This window comes from Hesperophylax consimilis, chromosome 3, assembly GCF_061612785.1.
Source record: "Hesperophylax consimilis isolate HC1 chromosome 3, BYU_Hcon_1.0, whole genome shotgun sequence".
NCBI lineage: Eukaryota > Metazoa > Arthropoda > Insecta > Trichoptera > Limnephilidae > Hesperophylax > Hesperophylax consimilis.
The window spans coordinates 16,155,760-16,179,153 of NC_142838.1; the positions used below are offsets into that span (position 1 = coordinate 16,155,760).

Here is a 23,394-nt window from a genome sequence, read left to right on the forward strand (position 1 = left end):
AAAATCATCGTTTTTGTTTTTGTAATTATTTATCAAACGCTCCTCGTATAAAAAAAATTGCCAATTAAAGAGTTAAAATATTTTTATGGTAATGTTGTGGAATTAGAAGACAATTAAAATATCATTATAATATAACAATATATTTTTCTACGCCTATTTTGTAAAATAAATCGCTTCGGTACAAAATTTCTCTAAGATAATTATAGCCGACCGTAATATCTTTAAAAAGTTTGGATGAGCTGTATTCAAATATATTCCTTATTCAATGGGAACAAAGCTCAATTTTAAATACTTTTTCAACTGATTGATAAACATGTAGCCGTTCGTGTCGTATATTGCCACTCGCTAACGTGGCAGTACGATGCCAATGAAATTGAATACGTATAGAAACGTCATCTCTACTCAATTGTAGGAGAGCGTTTACGAAGTCTGTATTTAGCTGAGCTGTTCTTACGGCGCCGATTTAACATTAAATATTTAGAATACTCAACACTATTGTAAGTCAAATACGTTATTTAGTTGTTCCTCTATCCCTTATAATTCAATATTAGTAACCTTTTGCGTTTATATACTCGATATTTATCGATTTTCGAGGCAGCAGATTTTGAAGGGTTAACCTCAGTGTATTATAATTTTTTATTCTTAACTTGTTACAGAAAATGCATTTCTTTGGAATCGTGGCCGTGCTATTAGCACTAACTACCGTTACTATCTGCGATGAAGAAGCAGCCAAGGCTCGCTTGCTGGTTTCCAAGCAGATTCTCAACAAATACTTGGTAGAGGATATGGATATCCTTGTCAAGTATACTTTGTATAATATTGGAAATTCTGCCGCCGTAAATGTGCAACTTGTTGATAACGGATTCCACCCTGAGGCCTTCGAAGTTGTTGGAGGAGAATTGGCAGCCACCATTGACCGTATTCCTCCCCAGACCAACGTTTCACACGTCGTAACCGTGAGGCCCAAGAAGTTCGGTTATTTCAACTTTACATCTGCTGAAGTTCAGTACAAGCCTTCCGAAGACGCCACCGAGGTGAGTGCAATATTCCAGTTTAATATTAATAACATAACCCTATTCGTAATGTAGGTCATAGCCACAAATTAGACACCAGAGTTTAGTGCAATTTCCTGAAATATTAACTTCAATGGGTTGTCTTTGTAAAACTTGAGTATCCATGTTAATTAAATGCTCAAACAGAATTTGATTTGGTATCGTATACTTTTTATATCAGTTGCACATAAATGTCATGCGGTGTTTGTTAAAATTGATAAATTGTAACATCAGTGTTTATTGTGTTTGTCAGTTTTTCAATATCTCATGAATATTTATACCTTTGCCTGTTTGTTGTTATAGCATTCAAGCTTAAGTGTAGATTTCATATTGATTCCAGTGTAAAATATTGTATAAATTGGTTAGAATGTACAAATTTCAATACTGAAGTTTGAGTTTCTCTGAGCAGCCACAAGTAGATGCAGAACATCAAAGATGACCTAGAAATATTATTTTCTGGCAGTGATTTTATCTTAAAAACACTACTGGGTTATCTGTAATTCAAATTTATCAGGGTGGATTTTAATGCTATTAATAATCCTTACTGTTCTTTTTTAAAAATACCAATTTACAATAATCACCTCCGAAATCACCTTTGAAAGGTTTAAGGAACCCAACACAGCCCAGATACTATCTTTGGATATTAACCTAACATTTGGGTTAATCTCTCCCAAACTAAAAGTATTATATCCTCAAAACATTAAATTAACTACCTATGTGGCTGAGCCAATCATCTGCTTTGTGGCGAATGATGTCAGAAATTCCAACATCGAAAACTCGTCTTGTCGATGACGTCTTGTGACGCTTATTAATTTGACGAGTTTTGAACACCAGTTTGATTTAACTTTTGCATGAAACACAGTGCAAAATGCTGCTAAGATCTGTCTACCCTCGACCATTGATGTATTATGTTTAGGTGAGACAAAATTGATTCCACTTTTTTACCTTCAATTAGTCCAGGTTGACCTCCAACACTCCCAGTGTCAAACGACCGAAAACTACCGAATCCGGTCACGTTGTACTGCTACTTGCGTGATAATAATGGAACACATTTTGACGAGATATTAATATGCAACAGCGCCTATAATTGTATAGCTCTATTCCTTCAACAATCTTGGATCTACTGCATAGTTTATTCGTTAAATTAGCTGTAAATAATGTTGTATGTTTTATGATTCAGATCCAGTTTGCATTCAGCAGCGAGCCTGGAGAGGGAGCCATCATTGCCTTCAGAGATTACGACAGGAAGTTCTCTTCCCACATCCTGGACTGGGCCGCATTCGCACTCATGACTCTACCTTCCCTCGCCATCCCCTTCGGCCTGTGGTTCACCTCCAAGAGCAAGTATGAGAAGTTGGGCAAATCCAAAAAGGCACTGTGAAAAGTTTTACATGAACAATATTTTCTAATAGATTTGTCGATTGGTTTTCAGTCGATATCATTCATCAGAGAACTGTGATTTTTTTATGAGTTTTGGTTTTCTTTCATCTTCATGATTATGTTATGTGTAAATTATTGCTTGTGAGTTAAATAAAAGTGATTTTTTAAATATGGTTGTCTTTCATTACTGTTTTGACGGCTTTCGTGGTCGAGGGGTAAGGATCTCGACTAGCAAGCTGGAGGTCGCGGGTTCAACTCCCGGAATGTGCAAGTAAATTTTATTTGATTAATTTGGGTTATTTCACAATTTACTCTTTTAAAATAATATACAGTATATTTACGACACGTTCCAGAGTAAAAGATCCTCTTCAGTATTGAAACGTTGCTTGAAATGGATTTGGCAGTGTTTGGTAACCAGATCTGAATAGCCAGGTAGCGTATTTCCTTTACCGTGTTCAATAGAAGGTAGTAGTAGAGTTTAAAAAGAGAATTAGCGTTACAAACCCGTGCGTGTTTCAAGGCGATACTGCCTCCTATTAAACATGGAAAAGGAAATAAGCAGCCAGCTACTTCCCCATCTCCTTCCGCTCCCCACTATCTTCAGACTCACATCATACCCCAATTGGGTATGCCATAGTATCACTGGCTCAGACTGTTGTTAGTTAGTTAGGAGCAGTTGTTACTCTTGTGCGGATTCACATAAATTTTTTTTAAAAACATTTTTCTATTATCCAGGATGTAGATTTCTCACAGGATCTGCACAGCACAAACCAAAGTTATAAAAATTCAGAAGGAAAATTAAACTTTTATGTTGCCCATCAGATTGACGTGCATTTAGTAGCTTTGGAGGAGGTCAAATATTGGAACTGTTTTTAAAGGCATATTTTTTTGTTTCCATAAAATCAACATTAGTGAAACCACCGACTGCAAAGTTAAAGGTGTCAAGCTGTAAGTGACTCATTCGAAGAGAAAGGAAAGTATTCACTCCCAACAATTTTTTGTGTATCAGACAAAGCAAAAAACCAAAACTGATTGGCAATTCGTCACACCTTGAGTTGCTGGGTAAATAATTTTGTATCAGATTTCTAATAAAAAAACGTACAATTTATTTTAGTATTCACCGGGTATATGAGAAAAAGGTTACCTCGGTAGTGCAGAACTCTGAATGTGAATTACGACCAAAGACCAAAACAACTTAAGCCAAAGTGAAGTTTCGCGAAGGTGTCAGATATCTCCTCCAGATGCCTTCAAAACTTCAAAGATGACAATACAACACCAATAAAGCAAGATGAGAGCAAACACTTAAAAAAAGCAGCAATTGACAAAATCAATCCAACACAATCAGCAGAACTCACAGGCGCCTGTGAGCGGGTCCACAGGATAAAAAAAACACTGCCTCTTTGTGAAATAGTTACATTGATAAAAATCAACTTGATAATAACGCAGCTAAAATTGCTAAAACACAAATTATCAGAAACCATACAATCAGGTTGCTGATACACCTTGCTGATATAACTTCTCTACGCCCCCCCCTCTCAATATTTTATAATGCAATTGATTTTTTATAGGAAAAAAGGGTCATCTGTCAAGTTGCTTAAGCTTTATCTATTCATATTGGCAAAAGTTCACCAAATCGCACCACATTAAATTAAAATTCATTACTATAATTCAAAACAACAATATTGTTTAGACTTGAGAATCAATCTTTATTTACCTCATTTATAACATTTAATTTTTATCCATTTTCAAGTAAGAATTTAAATTTTATTTATTACCTTGAATATGAGATGAATAAAAAAAGAAATAAATGTATATCGAAAGTGTTTTCAATGTATCGTATTCGTACAGCAATCTGTCACACTGAAAGACATATGTATACTTTAAGGCACTTTTAAGAGTATAGAACGGTACTGAACAAAAATCACAATCTGCTGAAATGATTGAATCAAAGGAAATGTCTACAATATATACGATGGATATTACTTGCGCATGTATTCTATGTATGTCAAATGCATAAAATATCCGATAACAGATAAAAGGCGGACAATGTCTGCCCGGGCCCACTAGTATTTATAAATATATATATCTGATTGAGGCGCAGTATATGATAGAAAACTTAGATCCTACAAAAGAAAATGATAATTTGGCGTAGAAACAAAAAAGAAAAGCTTTATTAATTAAATTGATACATGTTAAGCTATTTACAAAAAAAAAGTTAAATAATTTTAATGGCTTATCACTGACAAATCAGCCGTAACCTCCCCCTCTTTCTCATAAATAACACATATAATAGAAAAAGAGGTTACAACGCAGCTCTCAGTGATATGACCACATTTATATATATTATTTTGATTACTTAAATGCTAATAAATCATATACACTTACACACCATACCTCAAATTATGACGATAAAGATAGGAACATTAAGGTTAAACAATGTATTTACGAATTAGGTTTCATGCAATTTTGGAATACTGAATATTTATAAATGAATATAAAATGGTAACAAAAGGTTCCCTTCGGGAGTTTGAATACTTGGTTTTTTATTGGATATTAATTAAAAAAAGGTTTTATATATTATTCGTTTCTTGAAGATTTTACAGTCTGAAATAATTATTTTCGACAAATGATAATATTGCAGTTTTGATTTCAAAAACATTACTAAAGAATTGGTGGTTTGAAAAATGAAGAATCCTTTTAATATAATTGACATTACAGTTTACTCAATCACAGACATTTATTTAAATTCTTCACCGAAGATATGCATTGAAAAAATGATGGAATGTTGTTTTATAGAACAAAATATTATGCTTAGTTGTCAAAAGTCCTGTAATTTTTTCAAATAGGCAAAAGTAAACATTAAAAGTTACCTAATAATTAAATTAGTAAAACAAATTAAACCTCATTTTAAAAACTAGTCAATAAAAAAGGCAATTTAACAAATTAATTATTAATGATGATATATTAATGAAAATATATTAATATTGAGTTTTCATCGCAACATTTATCTAATTTTTTTAAATTTCATGATATTTCATTAGTGGTGAGAAATACCGGTCCTTAAAAATAAACTCCTTATAATTTGTGATGTCTTTGTGAATTGAAATAATAATCTACATATGCATCACATATTATGGTGTAATCAAAATATATTACTAAGGATTTGTCTTTGAAAACAAACATGTTCACATCCAATATCAGCAATGATAATATAAATAATCTAGCAAATTATACAAAATTTTCCAGAACACATAAGATAAAATTTTGTGTCACCATTTACAGATATAAATATTATAATTTAAAGTATAAAGTTAGAGTTCCGTCATCTTTATTGAATTTAGAGTAAATGTAAACATCCATTCTAAATTATTGATATTCTATGTACTAATACATAAAATTCAAATGGTCAAATATTGTAAATTTAACTTCAGCAAAAGCAGACAATGTTAGGTACCCATTATTGCCCAAATTACAAAATCAATCAGTGATTCATTTAATTATTAGGGTGCAAATTCAGCGAAAGCAATCACCTATCTCATTATATAAATAAATATAAAACTAAATATTACAATTTTGTCTAAACTTAAATCTAAAGGTGCATTGCAACATTAGGTACAACTTTTCACATTAGAAATGGTAATATAAAGTTAGATAAAAAATGTGATTACATTATGTCTAATAAATGAATATTTGGAAGCGCATCACCATAAAGGGACTTGGCAGATTCTGGATGTTTTATAATGCTGATGTAGGTTATAAAATGATGAAAAATAAAAGAGTCAAAATGTAGAGGTTAGAAGAACCATTAGCATTAGCGGATTAGCCTATTAAATGTTTAAAGGTTTACAACATTGCCTGAACTATTTTGGTTGCTAGATTCTCCAATGTCTGAGGAACCATAGTCATTTATGGATGGTATATTTGATGGCTGACCGGTGAGTGGTTTAAGCAAAACTGGGGCAATATACTTGGCATTAGTCTGAATTTGACCTTCTATAGGCACAGGAACTGATTTGCAACTGGGGAAAGGACTGAGCATTAAAAACATGCCAAGAGTGACGAGAGTAAAGAGTATCAAGACAATGGTTCTGGCATCCATTCCACCCCGCAACCCAGCCAGAGCAGCCATACTGATCTGCAGCAGCAACACTGATATTCTGACCAAGCGAACTGCAGTTGCGTGAATCTTGCCCCCCTCCACCCCACTCATATCACTGGAACCATACGCAAAGTAAAGGTTGTGTTTATCACCAAAGTGTTTGAAAAGCAAATAGACCATTCCAAAGGGAGTAATAAGTGGACACGCTACACTGTAGACAGTGGTGATAGTGAACACTACCAGGGTCCAAGCGTAGTGAACGCCGAACGGAAACTCTAATAAAATAGCTTTTTGAACGGATGCTTTTTCGGCTTTGGACTTGGTCAAACACAAATACCATGCATACATGAAAAGTTCGGGGAAACGGATGAGTTCTAAGGCTGTACCTATGAAGGCAGAAGTAATCACGTAATTTACAAAGAAGGCACCTTTATCAGGCAAGAAGATACACTCCCATCGGTAAGTACTGTTCTCAGGCTGGAATGTCCATTCCACAAATGCCTGAACACTGGTCAAACCCAAAGATGGAAGAATCAGGGTCATCATTAGTAGGAAAATGAATGTTTTCATCATAATGGAGTATGTTTGTTGAGAACGGGTCCAATGAGAAAGCCATTGGTCGGAATATGAAACTAACACTGGCAGAAGTGCGGCCATGGTCCAGAGGAGAAGGGTGGGTAAGAACTCTGATATCAGCGGACTTATTTTAGTGATTGCACCGGGCTCGAAAGCATCAATAGTGTTGACAATAATTGCGGGCGTGCTCAGGAAGAACAATACGATGAAGAGGGAAAAGTTCACAAAGAAAGCCTTGGTGTACCACACTCCGGGATCTACACTTAAATTCTCCCAAAATATGTCTGTTGCAGCAGGGGCCCGGTTTAAAAGCCAATTGCGGAAGGAACTCGGTCGGAATTGTGTAATAATATGTTCCACTTCTTGATGAGATGAAACCGTGACGAAAGCTATTCCCAGCGGCTCGTAGAGGGCCTTGGCCTTCCTCCTTTCTGTTTCCGCAGACAGTCGAGTCTCTTCCGTTGAGTAGTATTCAATGCCGTCAGATTGTTCACCACACATCTTTGGTTTGACCATTATGTGTTTTCCAGTTCTTCTCAAATAGATTTCAGAATATACTTTAGCTTGAAAGGCGACTTCTCTTTTACTATCCAGCTTGGTTAGCTTCCTGGTATTGTAAGCCATCTGTACATCCAAAATCCCCACTTCGGGAAATAGTTGTTTCAAGTAAGTCTTGATGGTGACTGCATTCCTGTCAGGTTTGGAGATGTTGGTGATCATCAAGGTTCTGGTGGCGTAGTCTGGTGGAGGCTTTCTTCCTGTGCATCTCTTCATCAGCAGTATGGAAATTGGCAAGTATGAAAACCCGATAATCGCATGTACCCAAAGCCACGATGATGTTGGTTCCAGATTACTGATGGTTGTATGCCCAAATGTTTTCCTGTCTCCTTCTAATTTGCCTTGGAAGTTAATAGGCAAAATAACAATAAGGGATACAAGCGTTATGAAGAATGTCAGCGTAATAAGATGCCTTTGGAAAGACAAATAGTGGACTGCATCAGGCCCGCACCGTGCTTTAATTTGCTCTCTTGACAGTTTAAATATAGCTGGAATCCATGAACAGTACTGAGCATCTATAGCGATGGAGTCCATTCCAGATTCAGCTTCGGAGGAAACTTCGCCATCGCAGGTGTTGTAGAATAAATGAGTCCATTTGTTGGTTTGCTGGACTAGAGCTAGACGGCCATAATTCCAAGCAGTTCGACGCAGTGCGGCAAATAACAGAAGTAGGCAGATCCAACAAACAACGTTCAAAGTTAGTGTTTCTGGAATACCTTCGTACGCATTTGTTATAAATATCGTATTATTATGCTTTTGTGGCATACAATTGTCCGTATTGGGAGTCGAGTTTTTATCGAGGAATAAACTTTCAAAAGCTTCCATATTTAGGTCAATCACTTTTTAACACATGTACGTAAATTATTTTATTCCATAGTGAAAATGTAACAGTAAAGATGACACATAACAATGACAGCATCTGTCACAACACAAAGATATTCAGGTTGTCCATTTGGAAATGCCAACATTAGAATTACAATAGATCACTAAAAAAGTAACTTTAGATGGCGTGTCTTCAAGCGCGCTGCGTTTCTAACAGCATTCTTGCTGTTTAGGATTTCTAAATTAACCGTATATTTCTATGGTTCAGCTGTCACATTCGTAACTATTAAAATATTAATATGTACGCGAACAATATTATTTCAAAATATGATTTAAAACACGATTTGAAGAAGGTGTTCAGATTATTATGATAGTAAGCATAATAATACTATTTTTAATATACCGTCTGAATATCAAGGGTCCATATTTTAAAACAATCCACCTAACCTTTTTTTCATTGAAACATCGCTCATGTATTCTTCTGAAAAAATGTGTAGTTTGATGGAAGAAGTTTGGGGAGATTTTTCAAATATTCCCGCTGATCCTCCAAAAATGAGGAACATCTGCAGTCAGTGTCGGTTAGTATATAAGCTTTTTATGTCTTTCTATTATTAAATGCAATAGATTTCTATAAAGTTGCGTTTTTTCAGCCGTCCAAGTGTTGTCTGTTGGTGCTCAGCTCTTCCTGAAGAACGACTCAACCCAGCGAGCCGTATTATTCTACTGCAGCATCCAGCGGAAGAGCGACGATGCTTGAGAACAGCGCCAATGCTAAACTTGGGGCTAGCTGATCAGAAATGTCTCACATTCAAAGGAAAAAGATTCCCAGCGACTAAACATGAAGGACTGCGCGAGATGTTAACATCGCCCAACACACTTTTACTGTTTCCAAGTAAAGAATCTGTAGATTTGCGAAAAATTGATCCGGTAAGCAAATCTGATGCAGGGTATAATATTGTATTGATTGATGGAACATGGCCTCAAGCAAAAGCTATATATGTAGCGAGCCCTATTCTCCACAATATTAGACAGATCAAATTGATGACTTTTGAAACGAGTAGCTACATAATCCGAACACAGCCAACAGACGGATGTTTAAGTACCCTAGAAACAGGGGCCGAAGCCTTAACATATTTGGAAGGTAACTCGATCTATAGAGAAATCCTTCTGAGGCCCCTCCATGCCCTTTGTGAATTTCAAATGAAAAATGGGGCTGTCACCCACCAATCAAAAGAGTTTCGGTTAAAGACCAAAACATATCCTAAATTAATTGGGAAAAGATTGTCCAAATTATTAAAATCCACTGAAGAGCAAACAATCACAGTGAACGACGAAAATAGCTAATAAGCAATAAATTCACTGAAGAGCAAACAATCACAGTCAACGAGAAAAATAGCTAATAAGCAATAAATAGCTTCAAGCTAAATTGGATTTAATTTGAAATAAAAGCATTCTTGAATCAAATTAAAATAAATAAAAAAAGGATTTAATAGCTGCTTCTATAAACAAACTTTTTGCTGTGTAGAATATAAAATAATTACAAACCACGCAATATGTAATAGTACAAATTGTTAAAGATTATATATAATGCAAATTGTATCGGACAAATATGATAAAATTACCTGTTTATGAAACAAGCAATATCTCTTCGCTGCCTTATTTTTAATCAATATTAATAATATTATTCCAATGTACCTAATGCAATATTATTGATTGAACATAGTATTATGTATAAAAATTTTGGACCATAAAATAGACGCGGAATCAAACATTTGTAATTTTTATTATTTTAAAATATCTTTTAAGCTCTGTTTACAAGATCAATCTTATTTGCACAAATAAGCATGTACGTTAATATGGCAAAATGGTATACCGGGCAAATGGCTTACAGAAACGTTAATTTGCAAAAACAAAATTTTCTCCAATTTGCGCAAATAAGTATGTATGTTAAGATGGCCAAACTGTATAATGGGTTGCATACACTTCGAATGATTGCGACAAGTTTGCATAGGCTCAATTTGGGAGGTGGGTATGGGTACCACCGCCCCGGGAACCATTTATTGGATAACCGATACCTTTCTCATAGGTTACCCCAAGTGGTTGGTTACGTTTGCAGTGTTTTACTTAGGAGGGGTGCCCGGGTTCATGGGGTGAGGGTTGTCAAGGTCTTAGCGGCGGACGCATCTGTCCGCCTACTGTGTGGCAGGCCGGATTTGGGGAGACTGCTTGAGGGAGATATTTTTACTCCTCCAACTGGATTCTCTCGACCTGTCGCCTTGCACCAGAGTGGGAGGGGTGAATTCAAATGTCTGTCACTCCTGAACATACTGACTCAAAGATTCCTACTCACACCTCATACCTTTTTCCTTCCCAGATCTTCCTCTCCTTCCCTTTCTTACAAAAACCACTCCACACAGCATCCCCATGTCATGGTGAGAAATATGAACTAAACAGCTAGAAAGGGAAAACACCACGCTTTAAAATGTATACCTCTAAATTATGAAAGTTTAAAAAAATTAAAATTATGCGACACCTCACCCCTGTCTATACAGTGTAAAGGCAGGGGTGCTATGTCGCCACCCAGTTGGGGAGCGTTGCGAGGTGGGTTAAGGTAGGGATTATATGAAGGAGGTAACAGATGTCGGTAGCTCGTTCCATATACGAACCATCTTACCAGAGATGTGCAAAATGGGTACCCAAAACCATTTGAAATGCAAAATGGAAATGGGTCAAAACTTTTCCATTTGAAAATGCAAAATGCAAAATGGTTTTTAGAAATGCATTTCAAATGCAAAATGCAAAATACCTATTTTCAAAATGCATTGAAAATGCAAAATGGTTTCTCAGGTCAAACAATTAAAATGATTAAAGAATTTTTAAACAATTTTGTAATTTAATAATGGACATCAATGTAGAACAAACATATTACATGATGGTAAATCCAAAAACACTACGACTACAGATTATGAAACCACGAAAAATTTGCGCGGGAATAATGTTGCCAACGTAAAAACATAGAAACTGCTATCTAACATTTAATATTACAGCGTCATGGCCCCATGTTCAGTATTTGAATCAGTATGTTTTGTAATGGTATCACTCAATTGCCAGGGCTCCTACCAGGGAGCAAGCAAAATGCAAAATGGTTTTTAGAAAAGCATTTAAAATGCAAAATGGAAAATACCCATTTTGCATTTTGCATTTCCATTTGAAATGGATTTATTTGAAATAAAGCACATCTCTGCATCTTACACAAAAACGAGTAGAAGGAGCGGCCCATTCTCACGAAGCCAACATCAACTGTGAATGGTTGTTCCGCTCATGTACATCGAATTTCACGCATGTGCACCGGTGCACCGGGATCAATGCTGCTAGCTCCTTAGAGCGGGCTCTATTAAAATACCTTTAGAACAGACTCAGCATGCCCACATTGCATTAGAGATGGCAATCAGTTTGAGAATTCCTTTTATATGAAACTACAAAAAAGTGAATTGGCATTAATGTATAATACATTTGTTTGATAAAATGTATGTTTTTTTTAAACATTATCAGTAAAACTGTAAGGTGAGCTATTTTCAAAACCACATTGGTATCTTAACATAACGCTATAAAGCATAAGTGTGATTGTGTGAAGAAACAAAAGTTCTTGAACAGCGAGCTTTGCCAACAAGAAATTTGCACAGATTGTCAGGATTTGTAAGTCAACAAAACTATTTTTAGCTGGCGTCATCAATTCTGTCATGAGTTATGGCACTTTGAAATGTTAATTTAATTGTCAAAAAATAAGACATTATACTAGATGTATACAAGTTGTAAATAAAATAATGGCTGGATTAATTGTAGTGGTCCGAAAAGTTTTCTAATGCCTCGAAATTTCAATAGAAAAAGCTTTGAAAGGCAATTAGTTTATTTTAAAAGGCATTTTTTTCAATAAATAAATCAAAATTAAGTAACATCACTTGCACATCAACATACAAAAAAAAGTATTGCTATGGCATAATTAAGAAAACATTATTATGTAAAATAATTTCACAAGTCAATACAATTATTATCACTATAATATTATTACAATGGCATGTTACACAGCAATATATGTACATAGCAATATATTTACATAGCTTGGTGTTTCAAACATGACATTTGATGACCATCAAGTCGACGATAACCGCCCTTTAGAATTTTTGAATTGAATTTTTGAGATAACCAGTCAACTGTGGCTCGACCGCCGGCGGGCTTTTTTGAAATCCGGCGTTTTTTTTTTTTAAATGCGATTTTAACCCTTATGTATAAAGAATTTGTGTAAAGCAAAAGGTCAGAATCGCTTGCGCCAATTACGGACTAACATTTGCTTTTTGTTTCACGAGGCTAGCTACGCTGTTTGTTTAAATATTAAATTATCCATGACAAGCCGGCGTTATCTTTTCATCAGCCTGTTTGGTTTTTATGACAGATGACAGCACGGTTGACTGGAGCATAATTCTAGGTCCGTTGCCGTAGAATAAAGAAGATAACAAGAGGTGCCCTTCCATAAAAATTTATATGGAAACAAATGCTCCATTTAGTCCAATAACCCAGCGCTCTGTCTTACTTACACTCGCTTGACATCCATCCCTTTAAATTTCGTAAACACAATTTTGTATTGCAAATTTAATTCTCGCTTAGGCAAATATTTGGATCATTAAAACTGCCCAAAAAGGTTTAATATTCTATGGTTTTAGCTTTTGAACAATTATTGTTGATCAACAGAAAAGTAGAACTGTTATGTTATTATGCTTGAAAACTAGAATTGGCATTTGACTGGGACCTTTAATATTTAAAATAAAAATTGCGCTGATGGGCATTTGATGACAATATTACATACAAATTTCTGCAAAACATCCAAACCTTATTGTTAATACAATACGTATATTATGCAGCAATCTAATTCTTATTGCTAGTTATAGCTTGTACAACAGTTGGACGGTAGTTCTTCTTTATTCCTGCACTCTCGTGATGCATAGCCGGTGGGTAAACATGGGGGGTCAGCGGGAATCGGTGTCCCGCTATATCTATCTGATACTCTGCACTTTTATCCATGATATAATGATCAGTGATGACTTGCTGGTGTTCGGGAACGTTACCACTTCTTGTGTGGATGTTATCAGGCCTCTGAATGAACCCTGTACATATCATTTTATCAGTTGCAAACCCGTATCTGAAAACATAAAAATATCATATAGTTATGTGCTGCTACGGTTCCAATATACTCATTAATTATAATGTCTTAACATAAAATATGTTCGTAACAAATATATCATCACCTCTTGTTTAAAATATATCTTAACTCTATTTATAAAATGTGGAGATCTTAATTGTGGCTAAAATGCGGAGAATTTGAGTGTTTTTACCTTAATGATAATTATTTCGGCCATAGAACAGGATAGAACTTACCCTGCTGATGTGACAGTACCGACAAATTGATTATTCCTATATAAGGGTTCCCCTCCCCACGGCCAAACATCTGCATCAGGATCGAAGTTGTTTAAATAAAACATAACCAACTTTTTAGATACGCCCCTTTCCTTCTGATGCTGCAGGGCGTACTTCCCGATGAAATATTCTTTCTAAAAAAAAAGCATTCCTGTCATTTTTAATTTTAATTATTGAAGACAATATTAGCGACTCTCAACCAAAATTTGAAAAGTAACATCAGAAAATGATTTGGTCGCATCTAGGAATTAAACCCAGGACTTGCCTTGCCGGGGCTTTGCTCTACCACTGAGCTAATTCGACCATATTAAACTGTATCATACTTTGACAAAGAACTACCAACATCATCTTCATTTTTTTAACGCATACATATTTTGATTGGCTGCTATCTTTATGTACTAGTTTCAATTGTGAATCTTTTTCTGATTTTTCTTTTACAAATTTTCATTAGAGAGGTGCTAATATTGTCCTTAATAATTAAATATTACAATTGGAGGCTTTACTCATTGTTTTACCAAAAATATGTTTTTGTTTATAAAGTTTGTTCATCACAGGCTTTGTAAAAGAAGATTCGTTGTAGGAAAGAATTTGTAACCCAAGTCTATTTGTGTTCATTATTATATGTGTGTATTGATTTATAAATTTGTAATATTTTTTCTTACATCTAATTTCACGCGGTGACCATTTCCAACTTCAAATGGTGTAACTGCGCTAGAAAGTTCTTCAGCCCAAAACGGGATGAATTTTTCAATTCTCATAAATCTTTGTGTTAGAATTCCAACATCCCGAACTCCGTAGTCTCTTCCCACCTAAAATATAATTTTAATTAACTTTTAGTCATGGCAAGTAGTCAGGTATAGGTTTTATTATCCTCACATAATATCATCACCGTTCAGGCAAAATTCATCAACCCACATGCACTAGTTTTGATATATGTATTTTTTTCTAATATTACGTGGGTAGATAAGAATTTGAAATTTCCATTTCAACTTTAAAACTGTATTTTAAATAATAATGATTTTAGCTTGTATGTTGTGGTTTGGTGCCTTTTGCATGAACCGCGATGATATACAAGTACCCATTATTAATTGTAAACGATAACTAAATGTCTTTATTGCAAAGCAAGAATTAGAGTCTTACCGTCATGAGTTTTTCATACACATGCAATGCATATTCCGAGGGAACATATAAACAGTAGCCTGGTTCGCCAGTATGAGTAAACGCCATAACCATGACATCCGAGACGTAGCCAACATTCAAATATTGAAATGTGAAAGGAGAAATATTCACTTTGGCATTGGACATTTCACTTAACAGCTGGCCAGACTTGGGTCCCACGACATTGATGACTGTGTACATTGACGTGACATCGCTCAGGTTGACCGAATAGTCGCTGGGGAGATGACGCGACATCCAATCATATATTCTTGTCTGTTGGCTTGTCGGAGACACCATGAAGTAACTGCTGGTTCCCAATCGCACGAGCATACAATCGTTTTCATAACCTCCATCCTCGTTTTGCATACCGGTATGAACGAGACCTCCAACAGGTATGTTAACATCGTTAGAGCATAGATTTTGTAGATATTCAACTACTTCATTACACCCCGACTGAAAAGTTAATGAAAATAAGTATTTCATTGGTGTTTTTACTTGTTATTGTGTTGGATACATGTGTTAGTTAAAGTAAAAAAAACCTTATTATAAATTTACAAAATGTTAACAATCGTTAGGTGTCAAAATAAAAGGTTTATGATACGAAATTTTTTGTTGATAAAGATACAGTGCAATCACAGAAGCAATATATTAAAATCAACTACCTACATACATAGTACAATATAAATCCATAAAGCATACATTTGAAAAAAAACCATAGACATTAACAAAATAGTAGACTTGCCCTAAAGTAAAATCTGGGCATGATTTCGACGAGCTGGAGACAACCACATGTCCATCTTTTGGACACCAGGAGGGTTCGAGAATGCTTTAAAAAGACTAAGACATCAGTAGGATGTTGACTGCTGAAGAGTGCAGAGTAAAATAACCAGACCCTGCGCAGAAAAGTAAAGTTCGCTAAAGTAAGTTAACGGTTTGCAGCGCAGTCCATTGTGGGATTTTTCTACACAGGGTCTGAATGTTCGTTTTTAACCTACAAGTCTACAAATCGGGTTGCGTAGCGACACAAAAATGAGTGAGGTGAGTAAATTATAACACATTTGTAAAAGTGTCTAATTAAATAGTGTAACAAAATGTTCAATTTTGGAAATAAGTCTAAACATTTATGTATTTACCCGATTTGGGATTTGCAGTTAAGGTTTTTAGGCAGCTAGTAACTTGCGCACCGTTGTATAAAGGACTACTTATTCGTAAACGGATTTTATTTTCGAAGTCTAGATAATGACAGGACAATGCGAGTTGCCTGTATGCAGTTCGGATTCATTTATTGACAAATCTCTTAAAAGAGAGACAGTCACGCCACCTACCCGCTGATCGCAACTTGGTCTGTTCCCTTTTGCCTCATGGACAGATCTATTGTTTTGTATGTCTATGGTAAAAACACAAAAGTGCATTATAAAACAACAAAATTAGACTTTTTTATTTGGCAATACAAACAAAAGCCAAATTGGCCACAAAACAATAATTATTCTACACACTACTTATTGGTAAATTAGCAAATGAATATGTGAAAGCTGTGAACTAGAAAACATTTATTTACCAAGAGTCTTGAAACTCACTTGATCAATTCCCAACTGTGAAAGTAATAAACATATATATTTTAGATAAAGCGGGGTACCTTTTGTTAGGTAATTGCAGTAAGTATCTTATTTGTGATAAATAAAAGGTGATTTCTATTTATTTAGGTTATCTGTAAAGTAAACTTACGCTGATTTTTATTTTGGAAAATGAAGACATGTCAATTATGCCCACTCCGTCACGACACGCCAGATATTCTTTTTTCATGAAGTCGAAAAATTTTGGTTTGTAGAAACTTCCATGGGGCATCTTGGGAAGGGTTGTTCCGGCTACAATAAAAAAAATAAAACGTTACATCAAACATAATAATTTCAGTTGTCTGCAAGTCCCCGTGAAATCTGGTTCAATGAACTCAAATTTGCTTTGAATTTCAATAGTCATTTTCAAAATTGGAACCGATTATGTGAAGGATTTTAACAGAAATTTTTTTTTTTCGTCTTTTTCAAAATTGTAATTATAATACTGGCAATATAGTTAAAAATATTAGAGAGCTCGAGTTTTTAGTGGTGGCGACAGTTGCGGGTATAAAAATCCATTTGAGCACCCGAGTGACGCGACACTAGCGAGACTTTTTGAAGTTTGGAATAGTTTCCAACTGTCACCACGACTAAAGTTTCTTGTTTGCGGGCGCCCTTACATACTTAATACTTTGTCTGCATCTACTGCGACCTTTACAATAGTGATTTATTTTATGAAAAAAAAAAACTTATACCCTTTGTTTGGCTACGTATTTATTCTTTGAGAGGTTGGTAGAGCTTGGCAAACCAAATAATGCACTTGACACTTGGTGTACTACGCAGCTTTGCCGAAGTTATTTGAAATATTTTGTGACAAATAATTTAACCTTGTCTTACAGTACTGTGGAATCTCTTAAAAAAAATTACTACATAAATGCATATATCACCAAAGTCAACATGATTGCAAGTACATGCACAGTCGCATAGGTTAGCGGTTGGTTCATTCCTTTACGATGGATCGCTGGAAGTTCATTGTAAAAATAATTTCAACAAACGGTTACAATGCTGTAAAGCCATTTTCATAAGATTATTCAGAGTTATTAATGGGTATTAACGGGTATGAGTATTAACGGGTATGGGTATAAACAGGTATGGGTATTAACGGTTATGGGTATTAACAGGTATGGGTATATATGCAGGTACGTTTTATGAGATCACACGATAAATGGTGAGAAATTATTTTACTTTCGTATGTGGTGTCGAAGTATAATGCTCTTTCATACGCCATCTTGATACCAAAAATGGCTCCTCTCTCTTCTAGCACGGTGTAAAGGGGGGAGCATCGCAGTTTTCTCGCATACTTGTATTCGCATTGGAATGGGTAGAGGATTGCGTAATGCCTGAAACAAACATATGATAATATTAACCGCTTGTGTGCCGTCGTTGCCGATAGACACAATAAAAAAATCATTTCTTTGAGCTATTCTGGGAAAACTACTTTTTGTAGTTTATATAATAATTTTATAAATATTTAAACACAATATCTGGTAAGACGGTATAATTTATAAAAACATAATTTTTCAAAAAGCAAGTATGTTATTACGAAAATAGTATCAGAGGGCGGAGGGTGAAAATTTAACGTTGGCACACCAAAAGTTAATACAGTAACATCCATCATACACATTCGCTCCATGAGCTCGTTACACACGAAAGAGCCGCCATCTCTAATATTCAAAGAAAACTGTTGAAGTTTTCACTACCCGTAATAACAGGTTTTTCTCCGCTAGTTTTATTTATTACAATAAAATAAGCTGAGATACAGAAAAATGTTAAATAAAAATTATAAAATGGTTTTAAACCACTAATGATATTGTACATATTTATGATAATATCTTATCTAATGGTATTACTTACTGATTTATTATATCTTGCATACACAATAATCCTAGGAGTTAATCCATCTTAACACTTTGTAAGAACCAAAATAAACAACATAATTTTGTACTGTATTTTAAAGTCACACTGTCAAAGAAATTATCACATCACTCCATCAAATGTATGCATGTACAACAAAATCGTTGGGACGCAGAGCTAATTTTAGTTAGGAAGAATAAAACTTTAAAATATTCTATCATAATGACCAGATCTGAATAGCCGGGTTCTCCGTTTATCCTTTCTCTACCTTTAGTCAATCATAAACAGTTTACTTAACCCAAAGCCATGACTTCTACGTTAAACTGGATCATAAGATCCAAATTAGATTACGCTTCTGCCTTGATTGTGCCACACAAAAACAAAAAAAATTGAAATATTGGAACAAATACAATATTCTTTTCTCAGGTATGAGAACGTACAGTGAGTACTCGCAATTTATTCTTAATGAATATTTGCTCTCTGAGACGCGCCAAAAAAACCTACAGTTGACTAGGAGGGGGGCCGTTGCGTATAAAATTAGGCATAATTTGATAGATAGTCCATACCTCCTGGAATGCTATAAGTTGTTTGTACGAAACAACTACTGCCAGGGACGGAACCACTATTCCGCTATGCGTACCACATTGCAGACCAGATGTATTGGCTCAGCACTGCAAGACACAGGGAAAGGTGCTGCTAAACAATATGTCCCTTGATATCTCCAACATAAACCTTGAAACATGCATGTATTAGGCTTAAGAACTTACCACGTATGTTAATTTTTATATTAAAATAATGCACTTAATAATTACCTTCCGACCACTTCCTTAATCCTTTTTTGCAAATATTGCCTGTTGTTGTGTAAATCTAAGAATCTTGACAAATAAAATGGCAATAAGTCACTCATGGGTCTTCCTTCAACAATCCACTCGGCTAATTGCTTCCCTATTCCTCCACTTCCTTGCAGCGCATTTCCGTTCATTCCAGCAGCTACAAAGTAGTTTTTCACTTCCGGAGATTCGCCCAAAATCCATCTCCCGTCTGGGGTGAAATTGTCGGCTGAGTTGATCAACTTAGGCTTCTGAATATTCTTTAAAATTGGCAGTCGGTGTATAGCCTTTTCCCAGAGAGGGTCTATAAAAATAAATCAAATTGATTTCAATGTTATATTAACTCATAAAGTGCTGATGTTGCGAAAACATATTCATTGCCGGGTCATGTTCTGAGAATTTGGTAAGTAACCGCCGTTATTTCTTCAAGTACCCATCAAATAAAATAAGGTTTTACTTTACCGTTAGGCAAAACAAACAAAAACAAATTGTTTAGTTCCAAAATTCTTACAAAGTTAGGTTCAAAGGTAAGCTGTTTTTGAATAATAACTGTAATTAAAGATAAAATATTTTAATAACTTTTAGTTATGTCTAATACAGAATCGACTGAGGTTTAGTAACAAATACACGGCCGGGAGAGGTAGTTCTACCCGGTCGGTCGATTGACGCTGAACGGTGTATGGGGTAGTTCTACCTTTTGCACCGGCCTCATTTCAATGGCAAAAAAGACAGAATTATTCAATGTTTTTATATTAATATTATATAACCAATCTCTTTGTAAAGGTCCCACCATACGTAAATACTTACCAAATCGTAATGCAAGTCTTCTTTTTCTATTTATCTTCGTGTCTTTCGTTTACATCGGTATTTCAACAAAATATAGTATATATTTAGATAACATATTTTGTTATTGTAATAATTCAATTCCTGGAATGAGGGTTTTTATGACTATCCCTATTTAAATCTCTATCAATCTAATCGAGAGATGTCGGGCGTATTTAAAGGAAGCAGGTATGGGCAAATACCGATGCAGCAAATACAATGGGCGGACCGTAATAAACATATTACAAGGTTGCATTTCGAGTAATATTCGATTTTCGTTTAGTACTTTTATAGCTTGAGTATGCTGAGTTACTACGTCGAAATTTTTACTAAAATATTTTAATAATTTTCGAAGATATAGCGATTTAAAACAAATTAAAGAAATTTGCGTGGGACCTTTATTTTCGCCCGGAGACAGCTCCAGCGCAAAAAATACCCGCCAGAAATGTGTTAAGTATGTACTTATTTTAAATAACTTTTTGATATAAGGGAACACTAAAAAGTATTTAAAAAAAAAATAATAGTGGAAATGATTTGAAATTTTAACGGCCAAAAGATTATTGTGATTTATTTTTGGGGTATTATGCTGTGTTGCACTACCTCCTTCTTTAGCCAACATTTCGGACAGTATTACAGTGTCCATCATCAGGGCAGATGTGTGCCGATATGTACACTGCAATGCTGTCCGAAACGTTGGCTAAAGAAGGAGTTAGCGCAACACAGCGTAATACCCCAAAAATAAATCACTACAACTTTTATGGTGTACATACTTTTATATCACATATCCAAATATCATAAAAAATTGACCACGGCAAAATATGTGTTTAATATGGGCTTATAATCATATTATGTTATTTATTATGTTAAAAAAATCTATTCCCAGCCGTTTAAGTTATATGCTTCTCACCAATATATATTTTTTCCAATAAGATGTACATACATACTAAATGGAATCAATTAATTGTATACTTACAAAAATGTTTATAATCACGTTTGAGATTATTTTTCCAATCGATGGGCACTCCTCCATCTTCAAAAGCGGGTCTGGCTTCTTCTTCAAACCATCCGACCATCAGATTCCGTCCCCACTCCCGGGCGTACGTGTGTCCATCCAGGTCTCGCACACACGGAAGGTTTGTGTCAATAACCAGATCTGTAACGACGTGAAACTGTTCGGCAGGATAGGCGGGAATTCTCACCTAAAATAAATTCAATTACTAGTTACAAAATGCTTATTGAGATTATATATTTTCAAAATTTTGTGTTTACTAATTATAATTCAATGCACTGATGTAGCAATACTTAAGCAACATGCAGATTATAATGTAAATATGACTCACCAGCATTACACAAGGAAATATTTTGTATATTAATCAATGCTGTCTTTTTATGAATTCCAAATATGTAGATATAAATGATTTGGGTAGCGTTGTAATTGGTTTGTAATATTAAAGGAATCAACCCAACTCTCAAATGGAAATGGTGTTATGTATATTATATGATACGTTTGTCTAAATAAAATGTGAACCTACTTGAGGGTTACAGCGAAGGCCCAGATCTCTGGCCCACAGACCTGCACAGTTCACAAACACTTCACACTTGACCGTTCCAGAGTCAGTTTGCACTCCGTGAACGTGACCATTCTCTGTAAGCACATCATGCACGGTGCAGTTTTCGTAATACTGGACTCCACCTTGCTTGGCCAGTTTAGAGAGAGCGATGCATATAGCCTTAGGATTTGCGATGGAATCTTCGGGAATCCACACTCCTCCTTCTAGATCATCCGTCCTCAAGTAAGGATGCAGCCTGCTTATTTCTTTAGGACTCATTACTTCGCAGCGCAGACCGGTGGGCAAGTTGTACGCCATTCTTCTTTTTAAAGCGATCATTCTGTCTCTAGTTTGAGCAAGATTAATACTGCCGGTTTGTTTTAATCCTATATCAAAGCCCAGCTCAAATAGTTGCCTGTATAGCCGGATACTTTGCATGATTAAATTGCGCATGGCTATGGGTTTGAATAGTCCCAGAACTCCAGAACTGAAATCCGAAGTACCACTAGCAATTTCTTTCTGTTCGAGAACAACAACATCTCTCCAACCATGTTGAGATAAATGGTAGGCTACAGAATTAGCTACAATACCAGCGCCAGCAATTACAACTTGTGATTGGCTAGGAAATCCTGTATGTCTGGTACCGTAATTCGTTGAGCAAGCTACAATTGGATAATTGTTGTGGTCATTTGGAAGTATTTTTAAACATTTCACAAATTTATTCTGGGTGCGTCTTGGGGTGTTGTGAAGTTGTTTTAAGAATGCCATTATTCTTATTTATGCAGGCGGGTCCTGGTATTATAGCTTAATGTAATCTTATAAATAATAATCTTGAGTAAGTACAATCATTATTGGTAGTTGAAACGTTGGGAAAATTATTTTATATTTTAGATAATTATATCATTTATTTCCATATTACTATGGAAGTGAAGGTTACGAAAATTAGTTGCTATATTATTATATATGCTCACGTGAATTTGATTAAAAATAACATTGTGCGAAAATAATGACATTTTGACATTTGCGATTCGACCATAGAATAATAAAATATGACATTGGGATCAAGTGTTGTCATTGAAAAATATTGTTGGGCCAAGTGCTGCCATTGAAATTCCGCCGTTAGTAGTGTGACCAAAATATTTTTCCTATCTGAAAAAAAAAACAGCTGGGCATGTTATAACTATACTAAATGGGAGGTTAATAATTAATACTATTCAAGCTAAAGAAAAGGAGGAACGAGAAAAAAAGAAGTTACTTAGTTACAAAACACTGTTAAAATTTATTTAATAAAAATGTATAAAGAAGGGTTAGTCTTAATCTAGTCGTAAATAATAGTTCTTATATTGAACCGCGGATCTCCACGTTCGCACTTATCACCGACATCACACAAGCGGCAACTTGGGTTGGATCCGAAGGGCGGAATTAGTTCAGCCTGGGCCAAGGCTCCGAAGGGCGGAGTCGGCAGGCAGCGACTCTTGAGAGGCAAGAGCGTCCTGGTAGGAAGATCCTCGGCGCCGCTCCAAGGGGGAGAGCAGGAAGTTTCTCGGCGGAGGCGAGACGGTAACTCCTGCTAGGGCAGCTCCCTGGTCGGAAGCGCCTCAGCGCCGCTCC

General features: G+C 35.4%; 4 protein-coding genes across 5 annotated transcripts; 2 read left to right on the forward strand and 2 right to left on the reverse strand.

Moving 5' to 3' along the window:
* Positions 1-363: 363 nt before the first annotated feature.
* SsRbeta (signal sequence receptor beta) lies at positions 364-2,603 on the forward strand. The gene is made up of 3 exons (XM_089650913.1): positions 364-497; positions 657-1,034; positions 2,233-2,603. The coding sequence occupies exons 2-3, from the start codon at positions 660-662 to the stop codon at positions 2,431-2,433; spliced, it is 576 nt and encodes a 191-aa protein (XP_089507039.1). The 5' UTR covers positions 364-497; positions 657-659; the 3' UTR covers positions 2,434-2,603.
* A 1,068-nt stretch (positions 2,604-3,671) lies between these two features.
* On the reverse strand, positions 3,672-8,602 carry Tmem63 (transmembrane protein 63). The gene has a single exon (XM_089650914.1). The coding sequence runs from the start codon at positions 8,488-8,490 to the stop codon at positions 6,268-6,270; it is 2,223 nt and encodes a 740-aa protein (XP_089507040.1). The 5' UTR covers positions 8,491-8,602; the 3' UTR covers positions 3,672-6,267.
* Positions 8,603-8,750: 148 nt separating this feature from the next.
* On the forward strand, positions 8,751-10,938 carry Dtwd2 (DTW domain containing 2). The gene is made up of 2 exons (XM_089648536.1): positions 8,751-9,065; positions 9,138-10,938. The coding sequence occupies exons 1-2, from the start codon at positions 8,959-8,961 to the stop codon at positions 9,829-9,831; spliced, it is 801 nt and encodes a 266-aa protein (XP_089504662.1). The 5' UTR covers positions 8,751-8,958; the 3' UTR covers positions 9,832-10,938.
* A 73-nt stretch (positions 10,939-11,011) lies between these two features.
* LOC149425026 (pyruvate dehydrogenase phosphatase regulatory subunit, mitochondrial-like) lies at positions 11,012-22,803 on the reverse strand. Of its 2 annotated transcripts, XM_089648516.1 has the most exons (10): positions 21,766-22,803; positions 21,207-21,432; positions 19,394-19,715; positions 17,913-18,067; positions 16,840-16,979; positions 16,692-16,706; positions 15,097-15,567; positions 14,619-14,765; positions 13,918-14,090; positions 11,012-13,681 (listed from the first exon to the last, which is right to left on the reverse strand). In XM_089648516.1, the coding sequence occupies exons 1-10, from the start codon at positions 22,549-22,551 to the stop codon at positions 13,408-13,410; spliced, it is 2,709 nt and encodes a 902-aa protein (XP_089504642.1). In that variant the 5' UTR covers positions 22,552-22,803; the 3' UTR covers positions 11,012-13,407. The 2 variants fall into 2 exon arrangements, with proteins under 2 accessions (XP_089504642.1, XP_089504650.1); XM_089648524.1 differs by lacking the exon at positions 16,692-16,706.
* Positions 22,804-23,394: the final 591 nt, after the last annotated feature.

What these genes read in the sequence shown, in the direction of transcription:
- Dtwd2 (XM_089648536.1), top strand. Translation starts at nt 8,959, where the DNA reads ATGTATTCTTCTGAAAAAATGTGTAGTTTGATGGAAGAAGTTTGGGGA. An exon ending in AACATCTGCAGTCAGTGTCG is followed by an intron (nt 9,066 to 9,137) that starts GTTAGTATATAA and finishes GCGTTTTTTCAG; the next exon opens with CCGTCCAAGTGTTGTCTGTT.
- SsRbeta (XM_089650913.1), top strand. Translation starts at nt 660, where the DNA reads ATGCATTTCTTTGGAATCGTGGCCGTGCTATTAGCACTAACTACCGTT. An exon ending in CTTCCGAAGACGCCACCGAG is followed by an intron (nt 1,035 to 2,232) that starts GTGAGTGCAATA and finishes TTTATGATTCAG; the next exon opens with ATCCAGTTTGCATTCAGCAG.
- LOC149425026 (XM_089648516.1), bottom strand. Translation starts at nt 22,551, where the DNA reads ATGGCATTCTTAAAACAACTTCACAACACCCCAAGACGCACCCAGAAT. An exon ending in ATTAAGGAAGTGGTCGGAAG is followed by an intron (nt 18,068 to 19,393) that starts GTAATTATTAAG and finishes TGTTTGTTTCAG; the next exon opens with GCATTACGCAATCCTCTACC. An exon ending in TGTATGAAAAACTCATGACG is followed by an intron (nt 14,766 to 15,096) that starts GTAAGACTCTAA and finishes ATTATATTTTAG; the next exon opens with GTGGGAAGAGACTACGGAGT.
- Tmem63 (XM_089650914.1), bottom strand. Translation starts at nt 8,490, where the DNA reads ATGGAAGCTTTTGAAAGTTTATTCCTCGATAAAAACTCGACTCCCAAT.